Source organism: Choloepus didactylus, chromosome 9, assembly GCF_015220235.1.
Source record: "Choloepus didactylus isolate mChoDid1 chromosome 9, mChoDid1.pri, whole genome shotgun sequence".
Taxonomy (NCBI): domain Eukaryota; kingdom Metazoa; phylum Chordata; class Mammalia; order Pilosa; family Megalonychidae; genus Choloepus; species Choloepus didactylus.
In genome coordinates, this window is record NC_051315.1 from 124,566,960 (window position 1) to 124,587,685 (window position 20,726).

The window sequence follows — 20,726 nt, forward strand, 5'->3', positions numbered from 1 at the left end:
GTAGCACAATATTGTAAGTGCACTGAACAAAGATGTCTGTGAGTAAAACTGAAAGAGGAGGGCTAGGAGCATGTATGACACCAGAAATAAAGATAGATGATAAAGACGGGGACTGTATAATTACTGAAAACTAGAGTGGTCCATTATTGTGACTAAATGTACAAATATTAAAATGTTTTTACATGTGGGAGAACAAATGAAAGTCAACCTTGCAAGGTGTTGAAAAAGGGATGGTATTGGGGAAGAAATATAGTCAAAGCAAACTAGAGTCTACGGTTAACAGTTTATAATATGCTTCCATTAAATGTAACAAAGGAAATATACCAAAGCTAAATGTTTATGAGAGGGGGATATAATGGAGGGGTATGGAATTCTCAGTAGTGGTGCTGTTGTCTGACCTTATTATTATATTGTATTCTATGGCATTTTTTTTTATCTTTTTTATTATTCTTAAAAAAATTTTTTTCATAGTAATGAATATGTTCAAGTGCTGATTGTGGTGATGAATGCACAACTATATGATGATACTGTGAACAACTGATTGTACACTGTGGATGACTGTGCATATGTGAAAATATATCTATAAAATTCCAGGGAAAAATATAAACAGGGATGTAAGTGCTGGAGAAAACATGGAGAGAGGGAGGAACCTATTTACTATTGGTGGGGAAGAAGAATGGTGTAGCCTATCTGGAGGACAGTGTGGTGGTTCCACAAGAAGCTAAGTATGTAGATGCCATAATGTCCTGTAACCTCCTTATGGGGCATGTACTTGAAAGATCTGAGAGCAGGGACACAAACGGACATTTGCACACTGGTGTTTATGGAGGCAGTATTCATGATTTGCAATGGATAGAAGTGGCCTAAGGGTATATCAACTGATGAACAGACTGGTGAACTGTGGTGTATGCATACAATGGAATATTGAGCAACTGCAAGGAGCAAAGCTGTGAGACAGGCAACGAGGTGAACGGATTTTGTGGACAGCATTTTGAGTGAAGCATGTCAGAAACGAAAAGACATACATTATAATGCCTCACCATTATGGACTAACTACAATATGTAAACTTGGAGAACTGAATCTTAGAGCACAGCTTCTCAGGGGAATGCTTATTGTGATGTTCCCTAGATTGTAAGCTCTTACAGCAGTCACATCTATTTCTGAGTTGTAAAGGCTATCTCCAAATTCTGAGATGCTGAGCTCTTTGTGTATAACCTGGTCAGTCCCTGGAACTTCGGGTATCTGTGTGCCACCTGAAACTCAGAGCTAGAGCTCGGCAGATATGAATGTCAGTGTTACCACATACAGCAACTGCTAAAAAAGCTGAGAGACAGTCCAGACTTCAATTAGAGATATGAATAAAGTGGATCTGGTTAGGATTAAGACAAATCAGGCCAAAGAGTAAAGGTCAATATTTGACTGTGTTTTAAAACTTCAACTTTTGTGTGAGTTCAAGGGAAGAGATGTTTATTTGGTGCAGGATCTATATTTTCTGCAGCACACTAAATAATTTAACTTTTATGGTCAATTTATTCAAACACCATAATTACATGTAACTTTGAATAGGAAGTGAAATCTGGCAGCTTTGTACAGGTTAGTGTGAAATACCTACACATCCCGAAGTAATTTGAGCAGAGAAGAAAAATATAATTGCAGTGCCCCCTTAAGGAACTGGGGAAAACTGGAAATGTTGGACGTTCCCATCTCAGTTATTACCAATATTCTCACAAACACTGAGGACTAACAATTTAGTAGGCCAAGCCCTCAATCTTGGGGCTTGCCCTTATGAAGCTTGTTACTACAAAGGAGAGGTTAAGCCTACTTATAACTGTGCCTAAGAATCACCCCCAAAGAACCTCTTTGTTGCTCAGAAGTGGCCCTCTCTCTCTCTCTAAGCCCATGTTGCAGGTGAACTCATTGCCCTCCCCCCTACATGAGATGTGACTCCCAGGGATGTAAATCTTCCTGGCAACGTGGAATATGACTCCCAGGGAGGAGCCTGGACCAGGCATCATGGGACTGAGAAAATCTTCTTGACCAAAAGGGGGAAATGAAATGAAACAAAATAGTTTCAGTACTAGATTTCAAATGGAGTTGAGAGCTCACTCTGGAGGGCATTCTTATGCGCTATACATCTGTGAAAGGATGGAAAAGATAAACTATGTAATCCTAGGCATAAGATATCCCCTTTTAGGTTTTAGTGTATTGGAATAGCTGGAAGGAAATGCCCAAAACTGTCAAACTGCAACCCAGTAGCCTTGATTCTTGAAGACAATTGTATAACTATGTAGCTTACATGGTGTGATGGTGTGATTGTGATAACATTGTGGCTCACACTCCCTTTATCCAGTGTATGGACAGATGAGTAGAAAAATAGGGACAAAAACTAAATGCAAAATAGAGTGGGATGGGTGGTGGTGGAATGATTTGGGTGGTTTTTTTTACTTTTTTTTTAAATTTTCATTCTTTTGGAGTAATGAAAATGTTCAAATATTGAACACACAACTATGTGATGGTACTTTGAACAGTTGATTGTACACCATGGATGACTGAATGGTATGTGAATATATCTCAGTAAAACTGAATTTTAAAAAAAGTGCACTGTAGTAGGGCTGCAGATGTTCCTCAAGCTGGGACACAAAAAAGCAAAACAAAAAACTATTAGGTGCATACCCATTTATGATTGCTGTATTTTTCTCATAAATTGACCTTTTTATCATTATGAAATGTCTCTTTATCCTTGGTTACACTCCTTATCTTGAAATCTACTTTGTCTGATATTAATATATCCACAACAGATTTCTTATGCCTAGGATTTACATGGTATATCTTTTCCATCCTTTCACTTTCAGCCCTTTTCTCTTGGTTCTTGTATTTTTTACCCAGTTTGACAATCTCTGCTTTTTAATTGTTAGCCCATTTTCCCTTAGTGTAATTATTGCTATGCTTACCTTCTTTCAGGGACATATCCTCTCCAGTTTCTATCTGGTATTGTTTGTCCTTCAACATCTTCAAAAGTTGTGTTTTTTTGTTGTTGTTGTTTAATATTTTGCCCAAAGTTGATAATTGCTATTGTCAAAGGGGTTACTTGTCTAACCATAAACACATATATGGTTCTAAATTAAAGTTGTATTCAAATATTTTGATTAACCTTCTTTCAATATAATTGGTTTCCTTTGTTTTCCAGCTGCTAAAACAAATACCAGCGTAACAGGAATTTTTTGGCTCAGTTTTAGAGGCTAGAAGTCTTGTTTCCTCCTGGAGTGTCTTCTGGCTGACTGGCAATCTTGTGGGTTCCTTGGCTTTCCCATCACATGGTGATGCTCACGGCAGCAGCAGAATCTTCTTTTTCTTCTTTTTCCACTTACTGATATCTGGCTGCTGCCACTGGCTTCTCCATATGACTTTCACTTGGCCTGTAAGGGGCTCCAGTAATCCAGATTAAAACCCAACCTGAGAACTTAAGATGGCGGCTAGGTGAGACAGGGCAAAAAAACACCTCCGTGAAAAATACTAGATAAAAACCAGAAAGTGACCTAGAATACCACTTCCAGCAATGCACCAGCTGGACAAGGTCTGCTAAATCCGCAGGGACCATGCATTTGGTGAAACCGGGAGTCTGCATTCTGAAACGAGTGAGTAAGCTGGCTGAAAGTCCTACGGCCGTGCTGCGGTGTGGGGAAACTGCGGGTTGGCGTTTGGAGATGGACTAGTTCTTTTTTAAAAAAAAACCCCAGGAGCGGCTACAGATACGGCAGTGAGAACCACGCAGTGAAGCACTGCAGGAGCAGGCTGTAGCCAGCACCTTGGTGTCTGGCGTGGAGGATAGCCCTCCCCACACCCGCTGCTGATTGTCCGAGGCCAGAGGGACAGAGGGCAGAGCCAAAAGGAGAAAGAAACTGCACCCCTTGCAGCTGGCTTCCCGGCGTGCTGGCAACACTCCTGCCCGGGACCAAGCTGTGCGAAGGCGGGGGGTGGGGGGGGGTGGGTTGAGACGCCCCATTCATCCATTTTTGCATCAGGCTGGGAGTGCCCCTGCATGGCCCAGCGGCCCAGGGCTTCCCTTGAGGGAAGGCGCACACTTGTGACATAGCACAGCCTTCCCTCAGCAGGGGTCCTGGAAGATCACAGATATCAAGCAAAGCAAATGCCAAGAAGCCAAAAACAACAGAAAATCTTAAAGCATTTGCTAAAACCAGATGGTACGGAGAACCCAATCCCAAACACCCAAATCAAACGATTGGAGGAGACACAGTACTTGGCACAATTAATCAAAGGACTACAATGAGAGCATGGCACAGGATATAAAGGACATGAAGAATAACATGGCACAGGATAGAAAGGACATCAAGAAGACCCTAGAAGAGCATAAAGAAGAAATTGCAAGAGTAAATTAAAAAAAATAGAAGATCTTATAGAAATAAAAGAAACTATCGGCCAAATTAAAAAGACTCTGGATACTCATAATACAAGCTTAGAGGAAGTTGAACAACAACTTGGCATCCTAGAAGACCACAGAACAGAAAATGAAAGAACAAAAGACAGAATGGAGAAAAAAATTGAAAAAATCAAAATGGATCTCAGGGATACGATAGATAAAACAAAACGTTCAAATTTAAGACTCACTGGTGTCCCAGAAGGAGAAGAGAAGGGTAAAGGTCTAGAAACAGTATTCAAAGAAATTGTTGGGGAAAACTTTCCAAACCTTCTACACAATATAAATACGCAAAGCATAAATGCCCAGTGAACTCCAAATAGAATAAATCCAAATAAACCCACTCCAACACATATTCTGATCAGACTCTCAAATACTGAAGAGAAGGAACAAGTTCTGAAAGTAGCAAGAGAAAAGCAATTCACCACATACAAAGGAAACAACATAAGACTAAGTAGTGACTACTCAGCGGCCACCATGGAGGCGAGAAGGCAGTGGCATGACATATTTAAAATACTGAGAGAGAAGAATTTCCAACCAAGAATACTTTATCCAGCAAAACTCTCCTTCAAATTTGAGGGAGAGCTCAAATTTTTCACAAACAAATGCTGAGACTTTGCCAATAAAAGACCTGCCCTACTTCAGATACTAAAGGGAGCCCAATCGACAGAGAAACAAAGAAAGGAGAGAGAGAGATAGAGAATTTTAACAGACATATATAGAACCTTACATCCCAAATCATCAGGACACATATTTTCCTCTAGTGATCACGGATTGTTCTCCAGAATAGACCATATGCTGGGACATAAAACAAGCCTCAATAAATTAATAAAAAAACAATTGAATATATTCAAATCACATTCTCTGACCACAATGGAATACAAATAGAAGTCAATAATTTTTGAACTGTAACTCCACTATTTACTTCCTACAGGATATAAAACACATAAACTCTAATGACAAATCAGTGGTTTTGGACTCAATGTAAAATATGTAATTTTTGACAAGAACTATATAAAGGCAGGGGAATGGAGGAGTATAGGAACAAAGTTTATGTGTCGTATTGAAGTTAAGTTGGTATCAAAGAAAACCAAGATTGTTATGGCTTTAAGAGGTTAAATTTAAGCCCCACAGTAAACACAAAGAAATTATCAGAGAATATGACCATAGAGATAAAAAATAGAGTATGGGCTATGAGAAGTGGGGGAAGGGGCAATGGGGAGTTAAGAAATGAGTGTAGGGTTACTGTTTGAGGTGAAGGGAAATTTCTAGTAATGGATGGTGGGAAGGCGATAACATTACAACATTCTAAATGTGATTAATCTCACTAATGGAATGCTAGGGAGGGGGTGAAATGGGAAGATTTAGGCTGTATATATGTTTCCACAATTGAAAAATAAATAAATATATACAGTCTAAATAGATGACAATTGAATGCCAAGGATGACCCTGGATGGGATCTGCCGATGGAGGACAGGAGGCTCAAAGGGACACAGTTGGGACATAAGGGGAAAAAAAAGGAAATATAGAACACAAGCTTTGTATCAATGTTGAATTTCTTGAATTTCTTAACTGCGCTTAATGGGATTGCATAAAAGAATGTTCTTATTCATGGGAATTGTATGTGAATTCCAGTGTTTGTTCAAGGATGTGTGCAGTTTGCTCTCATATGTTCAGAAGACAGAGCAATAGATGATGGATGATAGAGAGGAAGGGAGGGAGGGAGGGAAAGAAAGAAATGGTGGTGTGACAGCATGTTAAAGTTGAGGGATGGGGTATCGGGGGAGGGGGGTCAGGGTATGCTGTGTATGGGGTTTGTATTGTTTTTGCAACTGTTCCTGTAACTTTGAACTTATTTCAAAATAAAACTAAAAAAAAAAAAAAAAAAAAAAAAAAACCAACCTGATTCCATTGGGACACATCCTAACTGAAGTAACATCTTGAAGAGATCTTATTTATGGTGGGTCCACACCCACCAGAATGTGGATCAAGGACATGCCCAAACTGGGGTACACAATTCAATCCACCACAGCTTGCAATCTTTTGGTTTGTTTTTAGTGCTTTTTAAAATACATTATTGAAAACATTATTCTGAAAAGGTTTCAAAGACTTCACCAGGCTCTCAAGAGAATCCTTGGTACAAAAGTGTAAAGAACTAAAAATTTTTATCTATACAAAGGACTCCCAGACTTAAGAGCCACTCCCACTGGTACCATGGGGAATTCCTTAAAGGATTTTCCCCAGGGTTCACTTGTTCTGATTACTGAGAGCCTACTACGTGTCAGGCAGTGGTCTGGACTCACAGGACAGAACAATGAAAACCCCCATGCCCCCACTCAGAGTGAACAAGCACACTATTCTCCATGTTTCCACGAAGAGGGCTCAGCAAGAGGAATCCTCTAGCCTCTTCTCCCTCCACAGGAAGTGGGTTACCTCATCAGTGGGAGACAGCCATTGGCACACAGCTATGAACTGGGTGTTAAGTCTGTCAAAAGGCTCGAATCCCCGGGGATTTGTGTTCCTTCCTTCTTGGCCTCACCTGCTGTCAGGGAGCCACCACTCCCTGGAGTGTCTGCCCAACTTGCCTAAGGGTGGAGGGAGAACAATTTTGGGTAGGAAGGAGGGATGGCCAGTCAGATGCTACAGGGACTCAGGTAAAATGAAGGCCTGACCGCTGGGTTTGGCAGCCTTTAGTCATTGCCACCCTTGGTGAGCACAGCTGGGGAACAAGAGGCCACACTGCGGGCAATGGAGAGTCAGGGAACAGTGCTCTGGCACTTTAGTGTGAGAGGAAATTTTTCTGGGGGTTCTGCAGCATCTCTAAAAGCATGGTGGATTTCTTGCAGACTCCCAGCCCACTTGCCTGAAACTAGAGCTTCAGGTTTCCACATCCTTTCTCAGACTTATACTGCCACCTGGTGGAAAGATGCAAACCGTAGGGACAACCATTTGCTGAAGGGAACTGAATTGATGGCTTTTCTAAAATGGCTGCAAAACCCCACCAAAACAGAAACCAGACAGGCAACAGGTTTAAGATTAGGATGCCTTCAGGATTCGACCCTAAATGGAAGCCCTGGCACCCTCCTAACCCTACAGGGGTTACCTCCCTCCATGTCACCTCCACTCACAGGAAACCAATAGAATCCTGATAGGAACCACAGGGTGGAACAGCTTCTTTCCCTTAACAGAAAAGAGGCAGAATAGGAGGAGGTAGGAACCTGCCCTTGCCATGCACAGGTTTAAAGGGCCCAAGGTAGGCTCCCGGAAACCCCAATGAGTATGTAGGAGCAACTCCAATGGCAAGCTGGGTTTTCACATCCCTTAAAAAACGCAAAACCTGGCATTAGACCATGAAGTCCTGCAATTGGACTGCTAGCAGGGTCAGGGTGAAGCCTCCCACCAAAGCCCCTCACTCCCGGTCTCAAACATATTTAATAAGCACTGGCCATGAGGATCCAAGAAATTTGGCAAAGCAGCACAGCCAGAGTAGTTGCACTTGAGGATGCTGCAGTGTAACAGGGAAGGCACTGGCATCACCAGGTCTATCCTTTGATCTAATGTGGTCCCATAAGAGCCAGATTCCAAAGACCTCAAAAGTCCAATCCTATAGGCCTCAGAAGCCATCAGTGAGGTATCTTATCAGTGACTTATCTCATAGTGGAAAGAAAATGTGTGCTCCAGTCTACTGGGCCTGTTAAAATCTAAGACACTTGATCCATGAGGTCCTTGGTAGGCTTCAATTAAGACAATCAAAGCTTTTAAGTCCTGGTCTTGAAAAGAAGATTATCAAGGGCTCATTTTAGTTTCCCTCTTATAGCTTTATTTTCCCTCCTAAAAGCACCATACTTTCATTGGTCAACCTGCCCTCTAGGGTACGAAGACCATAGCAGTTTGCTCCCTGTAAAGGTACTAGGGCAAGTGGCAGGTGACCACACTCCATCCCAATGGACTCACTGCTTTGTTGCTTGGTATTTCACCAGTCTGGTTAAATGGGGCAATTACGAATCCCGAAGCCTACAGATTTGACTGCCTAGGACTTAAAATCACGCCCTGCAAAATTTTATGCAGTTTTTCAACTAAATTCATGTTAATGCCTTGACCTAGACCTGTCAAGGCCTTGTAAAACCCTAAGGTGGGAGTGCTAACACCAAACAAATTCAGTATTATGTATACATAATGCAAAGCCAGCATTTGTCCAGACACTGCGCAACAAATTCTGGCTCATCTTCTGGGTTGACATTGTGCACCCTCCCTAGCAGAAAGCCTCACTTCTCAGTCCCAAACCCTCTGCCATTTCACCAATCTCACATGACTTAATGTTATTCACCACCAGTCATTGCAAATCCCTGAGGTGCACCTGCACAGTGGGAGACCTGGCCAGTGTGCCCCAGCAGTTCTTTAGAGGGCTTGTGTAGGACACCTGACTCCCAAGCCTGCTAGAAAAGCAGAAGCCACAGGGATGTCCACCAAACCTCTTTTGTCAGGGAACACACAGGCCTGCAGGAGATGGCCACCCCACCATCATCTCACCGAAGCCCCTATGGATGGGTGACTCAAGAAACCAACCCACCCAATATTTGCACTGGGGGTGGGGTAGACCTGGAATAACAGAGCCGGCCCATCCAAGATTTTGCCACACCCACCAAAGTGACATTCCAGGTGAAACACTTTAGGAAACACAAGTCTGGCACCAGAGTTTAGGACTTTTAATTTGTCCCAAAGTCGCTGAAGCAAAATCATGATAAAACATTCTGCTTTCCTTTACAACCCCCCAACACAAAAAACTATCGTAGGAAAAAAATGGTTTTGTACATGGGATGAAACTTAATATAAATTCAAAACTTACAGGTAAGGGTTAGCTCTATCACTCATCTTTTTAAAAAGTTTATATGAATATCCAGTCAAAACCAACAGGGCATCTCCCTTGAAATGTCATCTATACGGATTTCCAAGTAGACCACAGGACTGTATACTGTCTTGGAATGTCCTCAGAAGGCTCTGTCATTGATCAGGTAACAGAGTAAAAACCCCAGAGTCCTTTCTTTCAAATGGAAGAGGGAAAGACAGACAGGGACAGAAGAAACTATTCAAACTTCGTCTTCTTTCCTTGTGGCTTGTGATCTCCTCCTCCTCTGCCTCCTCGGAAGCCTCCTCGTCCTGAAGAAAGACAAGGCATCATTAAAGCCCATCAATGGCAACCTGGTAACAGACACAGGGAACCCCAGCACAGGTTATGAAGTGCATGTGCCAGCAAGCATCCACTACAGACCAAGGCACCTCATCCTCCTCACCTCCAAAGCCTCCCCGGCCTCTGCCACCACCAAATCCTCCTCGGCCTCCTCTGCCGCCACCTCGGCCTCCAAATCCTCCTCTGCCTCCACCACGACCCCCAAAGCCACCTTCGCCCTTAGGCTTGGCCCAGTCCAAAGTAACTTTGTTTCCATCAATTTCACCATCTTCCATTGCCTCCTTGGCAGCCTTGGCATCTTCCTCACTGTTGAAGTCTACAAAACCAAACCTAGAACACCAAGTGAAACCACCGTTGAGAAAGTAAACATGTGCTCTTGCTTTGACAATAGAGTAGCTTTCTACAGAAAACTGAAATGGGTTTTACTGAAGCCTGAACTGCAGAATGTATCACAAAACAGCAAAATATACCTCTGAAGACAGAAGGTAAAATAACGCTAGCTCTGTGAATTGTCTCTTCTTCTCGTGCGAATCCATAAACTGCCACCGATTGACAGAAAGGAGCTCAATGAGAAGATGCATCTCCAGACAGAACGAAGGCCCCACCAACACTGGGAGCTGTCACTGCCCTACCCATCACCTTACCCTTTGGAGGATCCTGTTTCCCGGTCAGTGACTATCCTGGCACGAATAGAGCCATCAAATGACTCCTTCAATGTCTCTTCAGTGGTGTCCTCAGACAGACCTTTGACAAACAGAGTTTTGGATGGCACTGGGGGAGAAAAGTAAATAAAAATTATGCCTTGTATTAAGAAAAATCACCATTCATACTGACCAGATAGCAAATCCACACGCCTAGTGTAATAAGACTAGGAAAGCACCTTTTCACAGAAGTATATGCACACCAAAAAGCAGCTAATAGCAACTCAACTAGTGCTTAAAGAAAAGAACTCAAATCAACAGCCATCCCAAGTTTCCACTTCCACCACTGTTGCAAAGTGTTTGAGAGCCCGTCTCAAACCTAATGGAAAGCAGGACAAACAATCTAAACAAGCGAGAAGATAGTCTCAACAAAGACTATGCAGGGGAGCAAAACATAACTGGATCAGAACTTGACTATCTAGAGGAATTTTCTAGAGATTTCATCATTATTTCTCAGATAATCAATCATCATGTCCAGTATTTTTCACTCGGTGACAACAGAAAAAGAAACACTTATCTCTAGATTTTGGGGGTAACGTAAAGACTGGCATAAAAAATAACTTCAAGCAAAGAACTAAGCTTGAACCAACCACGTCATAATTTCAACAGTAACTTACAGCTTCTTGCATTAGGTGATCCTCTGGGCCCTTGCAACTCCAGCCTGATTGCTCTGCCCTCAATTTCTCTTTTATTACAGGAATTTAAAGCTTCTTTAGCATCTTCAAATGAAGCAAATTCTATAAATGCATACCTGAGAATGAAATAAATATTTAAGTATTCTAAGTTACCAAGCACGTGCCCCCTTTTGCTAGCACATCTGAAGCCACCAAGCCCTTTTCCCCAGGAGATACTTAAAAGCAATGGTATTTTGCACCCATCATTCTGTTTCTGCAGATGGACAGGAAAACATTTTCTCTTTAGACCCACGCAAGTCATTCCCTGACTTACAGCCCTAACTGACAATGTACAGCTCATTACTTACCCTTTAGATTTGCCATTTTGGTTCTGGGGCACCTTGATAGAAGTTGCCTTCTCAAATACTTCCTGAAGAGTTTCTTCTGTTGCGTTGTAGGAGAGGTTGTTTAAAACCAGAGTTTTTGATTCACCTATAAAGAGATGCCACAGTCTTAACACTCGGAAACAGTGGTTCCCAACTTCAGTCATGGCTAATAACTTTATTCTAAGCAACACCTGTGCCAAACCACTGTTGATGGCACATGAAATTCCACCTTGGTGACCTGACAAACTGGGTACCATATACAGTTATGTCCTAATCCCTTCCATTCCTGTTAATTATGTGTAAGGCTGACTATACAGTCTTTGTTCCCCTTTATGAAGTATTCTAACTACAAAACCCATGTAATCCAAGTCATTTAAAGTACAACAATCCCAATTTCACTATTATGTCCTGATGCAAAATGATTTCATAATTCTCATTCAAGTGACTCAGTGACTACTGCTTGATCTTTACCTACATCTGATTCATCAGTCAACTTATAAAGTACAAAGCCCTAAAGGAGGGTCCTTCTCCAATTCTGAAACTGTTAGCAAGTCTTACCACTCCAAGTACTGTTCTTTCCACCTCTATAGTCTTGACTTTGCCCTTTCTCTCCTGTGTAGTACAGAGAAATAGAACGCCCATCTATCTCTGTTCCTTGCTTTTCTTCCAATGTTTTCTCTGCATCAGCTTCTGTCTTAAATTCAATATAGGCAATTCTGTGATCAGGAAGACAGGAAAAAATGTAGAGGTATGATGTGAGTACGAAAAACGCCCTTATGTCTCACGATGACTGAAAAACATGGTTCTCCTATCTTTCACTTTCTTAGGCACACTTCTCAGTGCTTTACAGTTTATGTCATTCTCTCAAGTCACCTATGAATTTAATACATTATTCTGACTTACAGATGGTGTATTAAGACATTTTATATGTTAATTGAATTGCCCAACATCAAATACCTAGGAAAGTTGGACTGGAATTTTCTATAAACACATCAAGGAAATGGATTTAATTTTAAAAACTACTTTCAGCATACCCTTTACTTTTCCCATCCTTGCTGACTAATCTGATCTCCACAGCATCTTCAAACACTTCTTTTAATTCATCCTGAGTGACTTTGTAAGGCAGATTTTTGGCCAAAAGTGTTCTGGCATCTCGATCTAGATAAAGAGCATAAAATGAACAGTATCAATGTAGTTTAAAAAAAACAAAGAAACCCACAAGATTATTCAAAGGGAACAGAATGCCATCCAACAAATATTTGAGGATCCTACATGCAAGGCACTGTGCTAAGCATGGAGGGGACAGAACACACGTGGTACTTCTGTGCCATCACAACTTCCCACAAACTATATTGGATACAGTTCGACCCAGAACACATGTTCAATAATTTTGAATAAAAAAGATGACAAACATACAGCTTAAAATATAACTGGTTTTCTAGAGAACAAGAATGCAAAGTTAGCTACAGATCTGACCTAATTTCAGTCCAATTAAGAAAAAGGCCTGTGATAGGGCAGAAGAGAACAGAAAGAACATTCAAAATCATGAGTGGTAATGACTAGAAGTCCAGCATGGCTGGAGAATGTGAACCAAGCATTTACTACGATGTTACTTAATCTAATCTAAGAACTGATATATTCAAATAGGTCATCTAAACAATTCTTTTTCTGAAAAAGATTACCCTTGCTCGCCTGGCTCATAACACCAGCAAACAGTGCCAAGTACTTACCTATTCTAACTCACTTCATCCTCACAACAACAAGGAAACCAAGGGAAAGGTCTAATCCCCTGTCCTGACAGTCTCACTCCTAAACCCTGCTCTTACCACCTCAGACTACTCCCCAGATGCACACCTGGCAAGTTACCCAGCAGTCCTGCCATCACCTAAAGCCTTACATACCTTTCTTGCTGTCTTTTCCCTTTGGTTTCTCTAATTTAATTTCACTGCCAAAGACTTTTGAACCTGTGAGCTCCAAGGCTTTTTCCAGGTCTTCGGCAGATTCAAAATCCACATAGCCAAACTTCCTTTAAAGCAAGGGGGGGGAGGGGTTACAGATGAAAAACCAAAAACTGAAGAGTTGCACAATACACAATCTGAGCAAACCAGTACCACTGATGTGATGGCAAAGATTAAGTTAAAAAACATCTACAGTATTAACAAAATAAGTCAAGGCTCTGCATATTGCAGCTACAGAGCAAGGTCTATGTACCGAGATCCGATGCAAGGTCACCCACACTGTAACAATCTGAAGACTGTGACAAAAGAAACTGTATGAACTTAAAACGAAAAAATTCTATGGCTACTTGGGTCTAATAGTTTGATTTCCAAGAATATAAGCATCAAATCCCTTTAACTTAAAAAATTATTTAGTACTATACCAAGTTAAGGTACATCATACAAATTTCAATTTTGAGGCTTTGAAAATAGAACACCAATATTTATACTTTAATGTCTGAACTTTTTGAAAACTTTCATGTATTCTTATTTGAAGCTAGGAGATGAAGGTAAGTCCTTCCAAACAAGGAGAGAAGAAGCATTTGAACCACATGTAATTTGCAGGGAAATACCACAGTCCCCCAAAACATGACAACATTACTTACCTAGACACACCAATTCTGACGTCCACAACAGCAAGATCATTTTTAGCAAAAAGGTCACTGATCCCCGTTTTTAATTCAGGAGCAGATTTATTGAAGTTCAGGTTTCCAACAAAGAGATTGAAAGCTGTAGTTTCTAATGCTGTATAAAAAGGAGCTCAAATCAGTCTATGGAGCAAAGTTAACTTCCATTACAGTTTCTATGCACAGCACATCAGCATAGCACAGTGTAACATCAGGTCTCAGTATTAAGTCCCTTTGTTCATCATTTGTGCTATCAGACTTCCTTCCCCACAGCCCTCCTCCAAATTCTCAAATTACCTTCTACTTTCTGTTTCTTGGCCTCAGGAGCAGCTTTCTGTTTGGACATTTCCTTCTTTCGTTTTCCAGGTGCTTCTTTGACAGGCTCTGAACAAGATTTCAAACAATCTGCGTCATTAGCGAGTATCCACACATATAAGCGTCTTCCTTTAAACACAACTCAGGTCAGAGTACTTAAAAAACTAATCTGATTACCTTCCTCTTCTTCCTCCTCCTCCTCTTCATCATCATCCTCATCGTCATCCTCCTCATCATCCTCCTCCTCTTCGTCGTCCTCTTCCTCTTCCTCCTCGTCGTCCTCTTCATCCTCAGCCATGCTCTTGGCCTTCACAGGAACAGCTTTTGCAGGAGTTTTCTTTCCTTTGGCTGGTGTAGTCTCCATAGCTTCTTCTTCAGAGTCTACAAAGAGAGGCAGGCCATATACTCAGAAACTCAAAGAATCCCTTCAGAACCAACACTAGGAAAATTTAAAGGAAAAAATCTAAAAAAAAGCAATCCCGTCAATGCCACCACGCTTCAGAAGATTTAACATGTCTCTTGGAAGCAAAATCCTACACCATGAATAACATACTAAGAATGTGCCATTAGGCACATCAGCATTTTCTTAGGGGCCATCATTCCATGGGTAATTAGAACTAGGCACCACAACCAGCCTAGAGATTGCCTCCAGTTTGTCTCGGAAGGAATATGTCGAGTTGTTCCCAGAACCTCACTCCCTAAGGTATCTTGCAACCAGAAGCCCAGGAACTACCAAAAGAACTCACCATCTTCTTCCTCATCGTCATCCTCATCATCATCTTCATCATCTTCATCCTCATCATCATCCTCATCCTCTGAGGCAGAAGCAGTAGCTGCTGCTTTCATCACTGCTGGCTCAAATTCATCCTCATCCTCATCGTCTTCATCGCTGTCTTCCTCATCTTCCTCATCACTGTCATCCTTCTTGGCATTCTTGCCATTCTTTGCCCCCTTGGCTGGGGCCACTGCTCCCTTCTTACCAGGAGTCGCCACTACCGCTGCCTTGCCAGGTGTGGCTCCCTTCTTGCCAGGAGTTGCTACTGCTTTGGCTGGTGTAGCAGCAGCAGTCTTCTTGGCCGGTACAGCTGCTGCTTTTTTGCCAGGGGTGACAGCTGCTTTCTTGGCAGATGTGGCAACTGCAACCTTTTTTGTTGGGGAAACCACTACTTTCTTTGCTGGAGTTGTGGTGGACTTCTTGCCTTTTTTCTGAGGGATGACAACCTGGAAAATAAAAAGGCAATCATGACCAACTGTATAACTATGTAGCTTACACGGTGTGAACTCAATTACATGGTGTGAACCTTGTGGCTCACTCTCCCTTTATCCAGTGTATGGAAAGATGCGTAGAAAAATGGGAACAAAAATTAATAGGGGGGATGGGATGTTTTGGACATTCTTCTTTATTTTTATTCCTTTTTTTTTTGGAGTAAAGAGAATGTTCAAAAATTTATTCTGGAGATGAATGCACAACTACATGATGGTACTGTGATTGTACACTGTGGATGACTGTAGGGTATACAAATGTATCTCAATAAAACGGAGTTGAAAAAAAAAGGGAGTCATGGTCCCACACACAGATGAGTGCCAATTTCTGACATTGCCTCTAGTTCAACGTCACATATATTAAAGGCATTTTAAAGTCTAGGTCACATTACATACTACTCTATGTACCGCGACGTTACAGCCCTCCCTCCTGCATTAAGGTAAAAACCGAAACGTAACTCTTCTCAACACTTAAAATGCAAGAAACCATACCTCCATCTCTGCACCACACACTTTTAAATGATTCCATCCATCCTTAACCCAAGTAACCACCCCGGTTAAATAATCTGTCTGACAGTTCAAAAGCATGAGACTGACTAGGGGGTGGGGGGATGGGGGTGGATCCCACCTGCCACTGACTATAACCTTTAAGTTTTTAAAAACTTTAAAACTCAACTTCCTCTATCTGAACAGTGCTAACCTTCCATGCTGTTTTAAGGATTTTGTGAGTTGATACATGTAACTTACTTACAAGTCTCGCACATATAAATTTTTAAATGTTATCTGTAAATACATCATTTGGGGGCTCCGGCGGTAGGTAGCAGTGTTACAGAGCTCTTTGACAAGTCAGTTCTTACAACCGGAGATTAAAAAATGAACCCTGGCAAAACTAGCAAGCCACAGTGAGCACAATAAAAAGTGTCATTTATCAATATTTAATTTAGTTCACACTAAACTACAGCTGTTTTGTTAAATACTAGCCCTATCAGGTGAATATGAATGAGTAAAGCCTTTATAAAAAAGTCTAAACAAGATATCTGAGCATAAACACAGTGGTTGTCTTTATTGAGCAAACAGCAGCCAGTGTTAACACCAAGGGAGGTGGCAGCCCCCAACCCATACCAGAAACAATTACACTATGTGATTGGTGTTATAAAAGCTTACATACAATAAAACATAGAAATCAATTAATTAATCCTGCTTAGAGGGAATGAATTAATCAATTAATCCTGCTTGTAGAGAAGAACCAAAAAGCTGGGTCCTCAAACCTCAATATTAAGCTGTCATTCAGAGTTGTCCAGACTGTTTCCTCATCTAGCATGTGGGACTAACATGCTGAAACTAGAAAAACGTCATCATTTAACCCAACCCAGCATATCCAGCCCAGCAGAGGGCCCATAAAAAGGTGTTATGTAAGCCTCCAAGTCTTCTTTTGGGTCTCAAACTGGTTATTTATGTAATTACCCAAATGTTATCTTGAAATGTGACACTCAGCCATTACAAATTATGTATGAATTAATATAAATCTTATGTTTTCCAGTATTTTCAGACATCCACCATCACCTGTTTTACTCTGGATTTCAACATATTTCTGGATTAAGCTGTACATAATTACCTCTTCTCCACTACTATCTTCTTCTTCATCCTCTGACATTTCCTCATCATCACTATCTTCTTCTATCTCCTTTGGGGGAGGAGCCATTTTCTTGGGGTCACCTTGATTTTTGCCGGCCTAAAATGGACACAATTAGAACATTACACCTCCTTTGCCATTTCATGCCACTCTTCTAGTGCCATCGTTCTTCATGACAAGATAATTATCGCCTTTCTTCTTCCTTAGAATCCACTTTTCGCAGTTAGAGAATCAACCTAAAAACCACCATGGACGAGCAACTCAAAACAAAATTCTCAATCTCCTGTCAGATTTTACTAACAGAAAACCCACAATGGATAAAAAGACAACTTCAAGGAAATATCTTCCCTCTTCCTGTTGCCTTCCTTAACCCCACCGTTTTAAAAACATTACTTCCACCTCGAATTATTACATTGTCTACGAAGCAATCTTAACTGTACAGTGACTTGCAACCGGACCATTTTCCAGTCAAGGACTCATCGTTCTTCACCGTAGCGAACATACCCAAAAAGCCTTTAGCAAATTCTGGCACATTCTTCCACCATCCGTGAGGATGGTTCAAATTAGGGATGAGAATTTTTAGGCAATATTTTCGTGTCATCTTCTAACATAACCATCTCTGGACTCCTCATCAAATTTTCCCTTCCGGGAGAAAACCCACCCCTTTCATACCTGGAGCAGCCACGTGGGGTACCTCACGGGCCACCATGTGCGCGCAGAAAGCACGCACAGGGATCTCTTCGTGCGGCCCACCACGTGCCCGCACGCCTTGCCCGAGTGGAGCGATCCCCAAGGCCGCCGGGTAAACTCAATCCCGCCGCTCCGGGACCCAGGGCCGGGTCCCCACGGGAGACTCCCAAGACCCACACGCTGCAGCCCACGTGGCGGGGCGCGCGCGTAAGTCGCGCACGTGCGTCAGAAGGCAGGGCCCAGCTCGCGCGCGTCGCAGGAGTTTGGCCTCATCCCTCCGCCCCGAGGCCCAGAGCCCCGTCTCCGCGTGCCATCGCGCAGTACTACGCCGCCGCATTCGCCACCCCGCGCACCTGCCGAAGCTCTTCACCTCGCCGCCATGTAGCCCCAACCGCGAGAGCTCCTTGCTAATCGCGCGAGACTTCCCTCAGCATGGCGAATCTCGAACACGTCCGGGACGGCGCGCAGGCCCTACTCGCGACGCCGCGCGCGCGCGCGCGCTCCTCGAAAAGCAGGCCGCGGCGTCCGTCCTTGCGCAGGCAAGGCCTCTTACCTTCGCGAGCTTCACCATGATGGCGGCTTATGACGGCGGAGTGTACGGCGGACGAGTGGCGCAGACGAGCCCAGAGGAACCCAAGCGACGACGATAGCGGCCGCAGCTACTAAAGATGCCGGAGCGCACCCCTTGGCTGCCAGCTAGAGCTCGAGACTGAGGCGAAAGACTGAGCCTGCCCAGTAATCGCCTCTGGAAAGGCGACGAAGGCGCCCTCGTGACTGCGCCTCGGCCAACCAGTGCTCGCAGCCTCCCTACGGGCCAATCGCGAGCCGCTACCCGAGCGCGGCGCGGGGCGGGGCGCGGACGGGAGTGGGCGGGCCGCGGCGGCTAGGGGAGGGGGAGGGGCTCGGCGGTGGCGTCCTGGAGGCGGGACTCGCTTTGTGCTTGGCTAGTGCTGATTGGGCGGCGGAGCGCGGGCCCCGGAGCCGCAGTATTGCCCGCACTCGCGGCGCCTGCGCGGAGTGACGGGCAATTTTGGCGCCTTGTGTACCCGGGCTGAGGGGTGCTGGGGATGGGTGTCCGCGGTTGGCGAATGTGGCCCGGTCCTCGTGGCGGCCTGCACGCCCCGGTGAGAGAGGAGTGCGAGCATATTCCTGCTGATGAGTTCGAGCCCACCGGAAGTTCAGGGACCACCTGTTTAACACTTTCCCTTTCGGGTGCCCCCCTTCTCCCTGCTCTCCGGGTCCAGAAACGTACCTCTGGCTGCAGGTGATTCCTCTGCAAGCCACGTGCCTGCGGCTGCCTCCTGAAAGACGTTGATAAAGACAATGGCATTATGTTTGGGAGGTTTACCACGTAAAGGCGCTGCCGAGCAGGGCACAAACATCTCATTTAATATCACAGTTACCTCGTGCGTAGGGTATTTCCCCCGAAGGGAAACAAGCTCAGAGAGACTTCCTGACACTCAGAGTTTTATAACTGTGGGGTTGAGAGAGGAGGACCCTGGGCAGGCAGATCACAGGCCCGACCTTTGACCGCCTAGCAAGTTTCCTCCCTTTTAATTGGGGCTAAAGCACCCATTAAAACGTGAGGGTTGAGAGACCTGTGGCAAGGTGGCCCAGAGCAGATCAAAAAAGCCAGAGATGTTCCCTCCATGGAGAAGGCACAGAAGATTGTCTTTGCATTGTGATTTTGCCACTTATGGGTTATCTTGTGGATGGAACGTAATTTATAATTGGTGCCAAACTTAACAAACCAGGGCACTTCCTTCGGTTTAGAGCCTGCCTAGGATATATCAGGACATATGGTACCTAATTGTTCCTACAAAGCCAGGATAGCTGTGACATTTCCCAAACTGAACTGATGTTAAGAATCTCCCCTGGAGATTCTAATTAAAGAGGTCTGGGTTGGGGCCCAGGATTTTGTATTTTAACAAGGACCCATGGGGATTCTGGCGAGCAATCGAGTTATTTTGCAATTCTTGCTGGCACTCTCCTGAGACAAAGTGTATAGGAAACCCACAGCTCTCCACTGGGGTTCTCTGGGCAGGGCAGGGGGTTGGGGCCAGTTCTTGTCTGTTGATCATCTGTCTCCCCCTCTATGAGAACACAGACTTCGTTCTCTGCTTTATTCCTGGCACAGTAGTGTTGAAAATTATTTGTTAAATAAATGAATGAAGTTTTTAGGTAGAATAAGCAACAGAGGGAGCCAGTATAGCTTAGTGTTCAAGTGTGTTGCTTTGGATTCTGGGGTAGAGAAATAGTCAAACCTAACAATTATATCACACTAAGTGTCAGCCACTGTTCCAGTGCTCTATATATCAACTCATTTAATATTAAAAAGAACCTTACAAAAAAGGTGTTATCACTGTTTTACAGAAGCTGGAGCACAGAGAGATACAATAACTTGTCCAGAGTCACGCAGCTAGTAAATGGAGGAGCTAGGGATTTAAATTGATACTCTGCTTTATCACCTCACTTTCACTATCTATAAAATGAGGGTAATGATAACATATACCTCTTGGGTTCAGAGGATTGAGTTAATAGCTGTGTTTTTTTTGAGGGCCCTCAATAAATATGTGCCATCGTTATTACTGACAGACTTGGTGACTTGTCTAGAGAGAGAGAATAGCATTTCTATTTTCTGTTGATTGTATACAGGGAAATGGAGCCACACAGGCATGGCTGCAAGTTGGGGGGCAACAATGAGTCCTGGACACGTTGAGTTGAGGTACGAGAGGGATGTTCATATAGGGAGGAGCTGCAGGCAATTGGCTGTACAAGGCCAATCATAAGGAAAAGGCAGTGGCCTGGGCCTGCAGATGGAGGAGTGTCCCTGGGGTGGCAGTTGTGGGGTGGACATGCATGGGCTGAGGAACTTAT

General features: G+C 43.4%; 1 protein-coding gene and 3 non-coding genes across 4 annotated transcripts; all 4 read right to left on the minus strand.

The window, feature by feature from the left end:
• Positions 1 to 9,119: 9,119 nt before the first annotated feature.
• Positions 9,120 to 18,587, minus strand: NCL (nucleolin). The gene is made up of 14 exons (XM_037850094.1): positions 18,403 to 18,587; positions 17,142 to 17,258; positions 15,010 to 15,484; positions 14,441 to 14,644; positions 14,246 to 14,332; positions 13,928 to 14,066; positions 13,227 to 13,351; positions 12,360 to 12,483; positions 11,884 to 12,041; positions 11,308 to 11,431; positions 10,943 to 11,076; positions 10,269 to 10,395; positions 9,728 to 9,954; positions 9,120 to 9,593 (listed from the first exon to the last, which is right to left on the minus strand). Exons 1-14 carry the CDS (start codon positions 18,418 to 18,420, stop codon positions 9,520 to 9,522), a joined length of 2,133 nt encoding a protein of 710 aa, XP_037706022.1. The 5' UTR covers positions 18,421 to 18,587; the 3' UTR covers positions 9,120 to 9,519.
• Positions 10,067 to 10,201, minus strand: LOC119545014. Its single transcript, XR_005219005.1, has one exon. It is a non-coding gene; the product is annotated as a small nucleolar RNA SNORA75 (small nucleolar RNA).
• On the minus strand, positions 10,724 to 10,802 carry LOC119545027. The gene has a single exon (XR_005219009.1). It is a non-coding gene; the product is annotated as a small nucleolar RNA SNORD20 (small nucleolar RNA).
• LOC119545026 lies at positions 14,134 to 14,200 on the minus strand. Its single transcript, XR_005219008.1, has one exon. It is a non-coding gene; the product is annotated as a small nucleolar RNA SNORD82 (small nucleolar RNA).
• Positions 18,588 to 20,726: the final 2,139 nt, after the last annotated feature.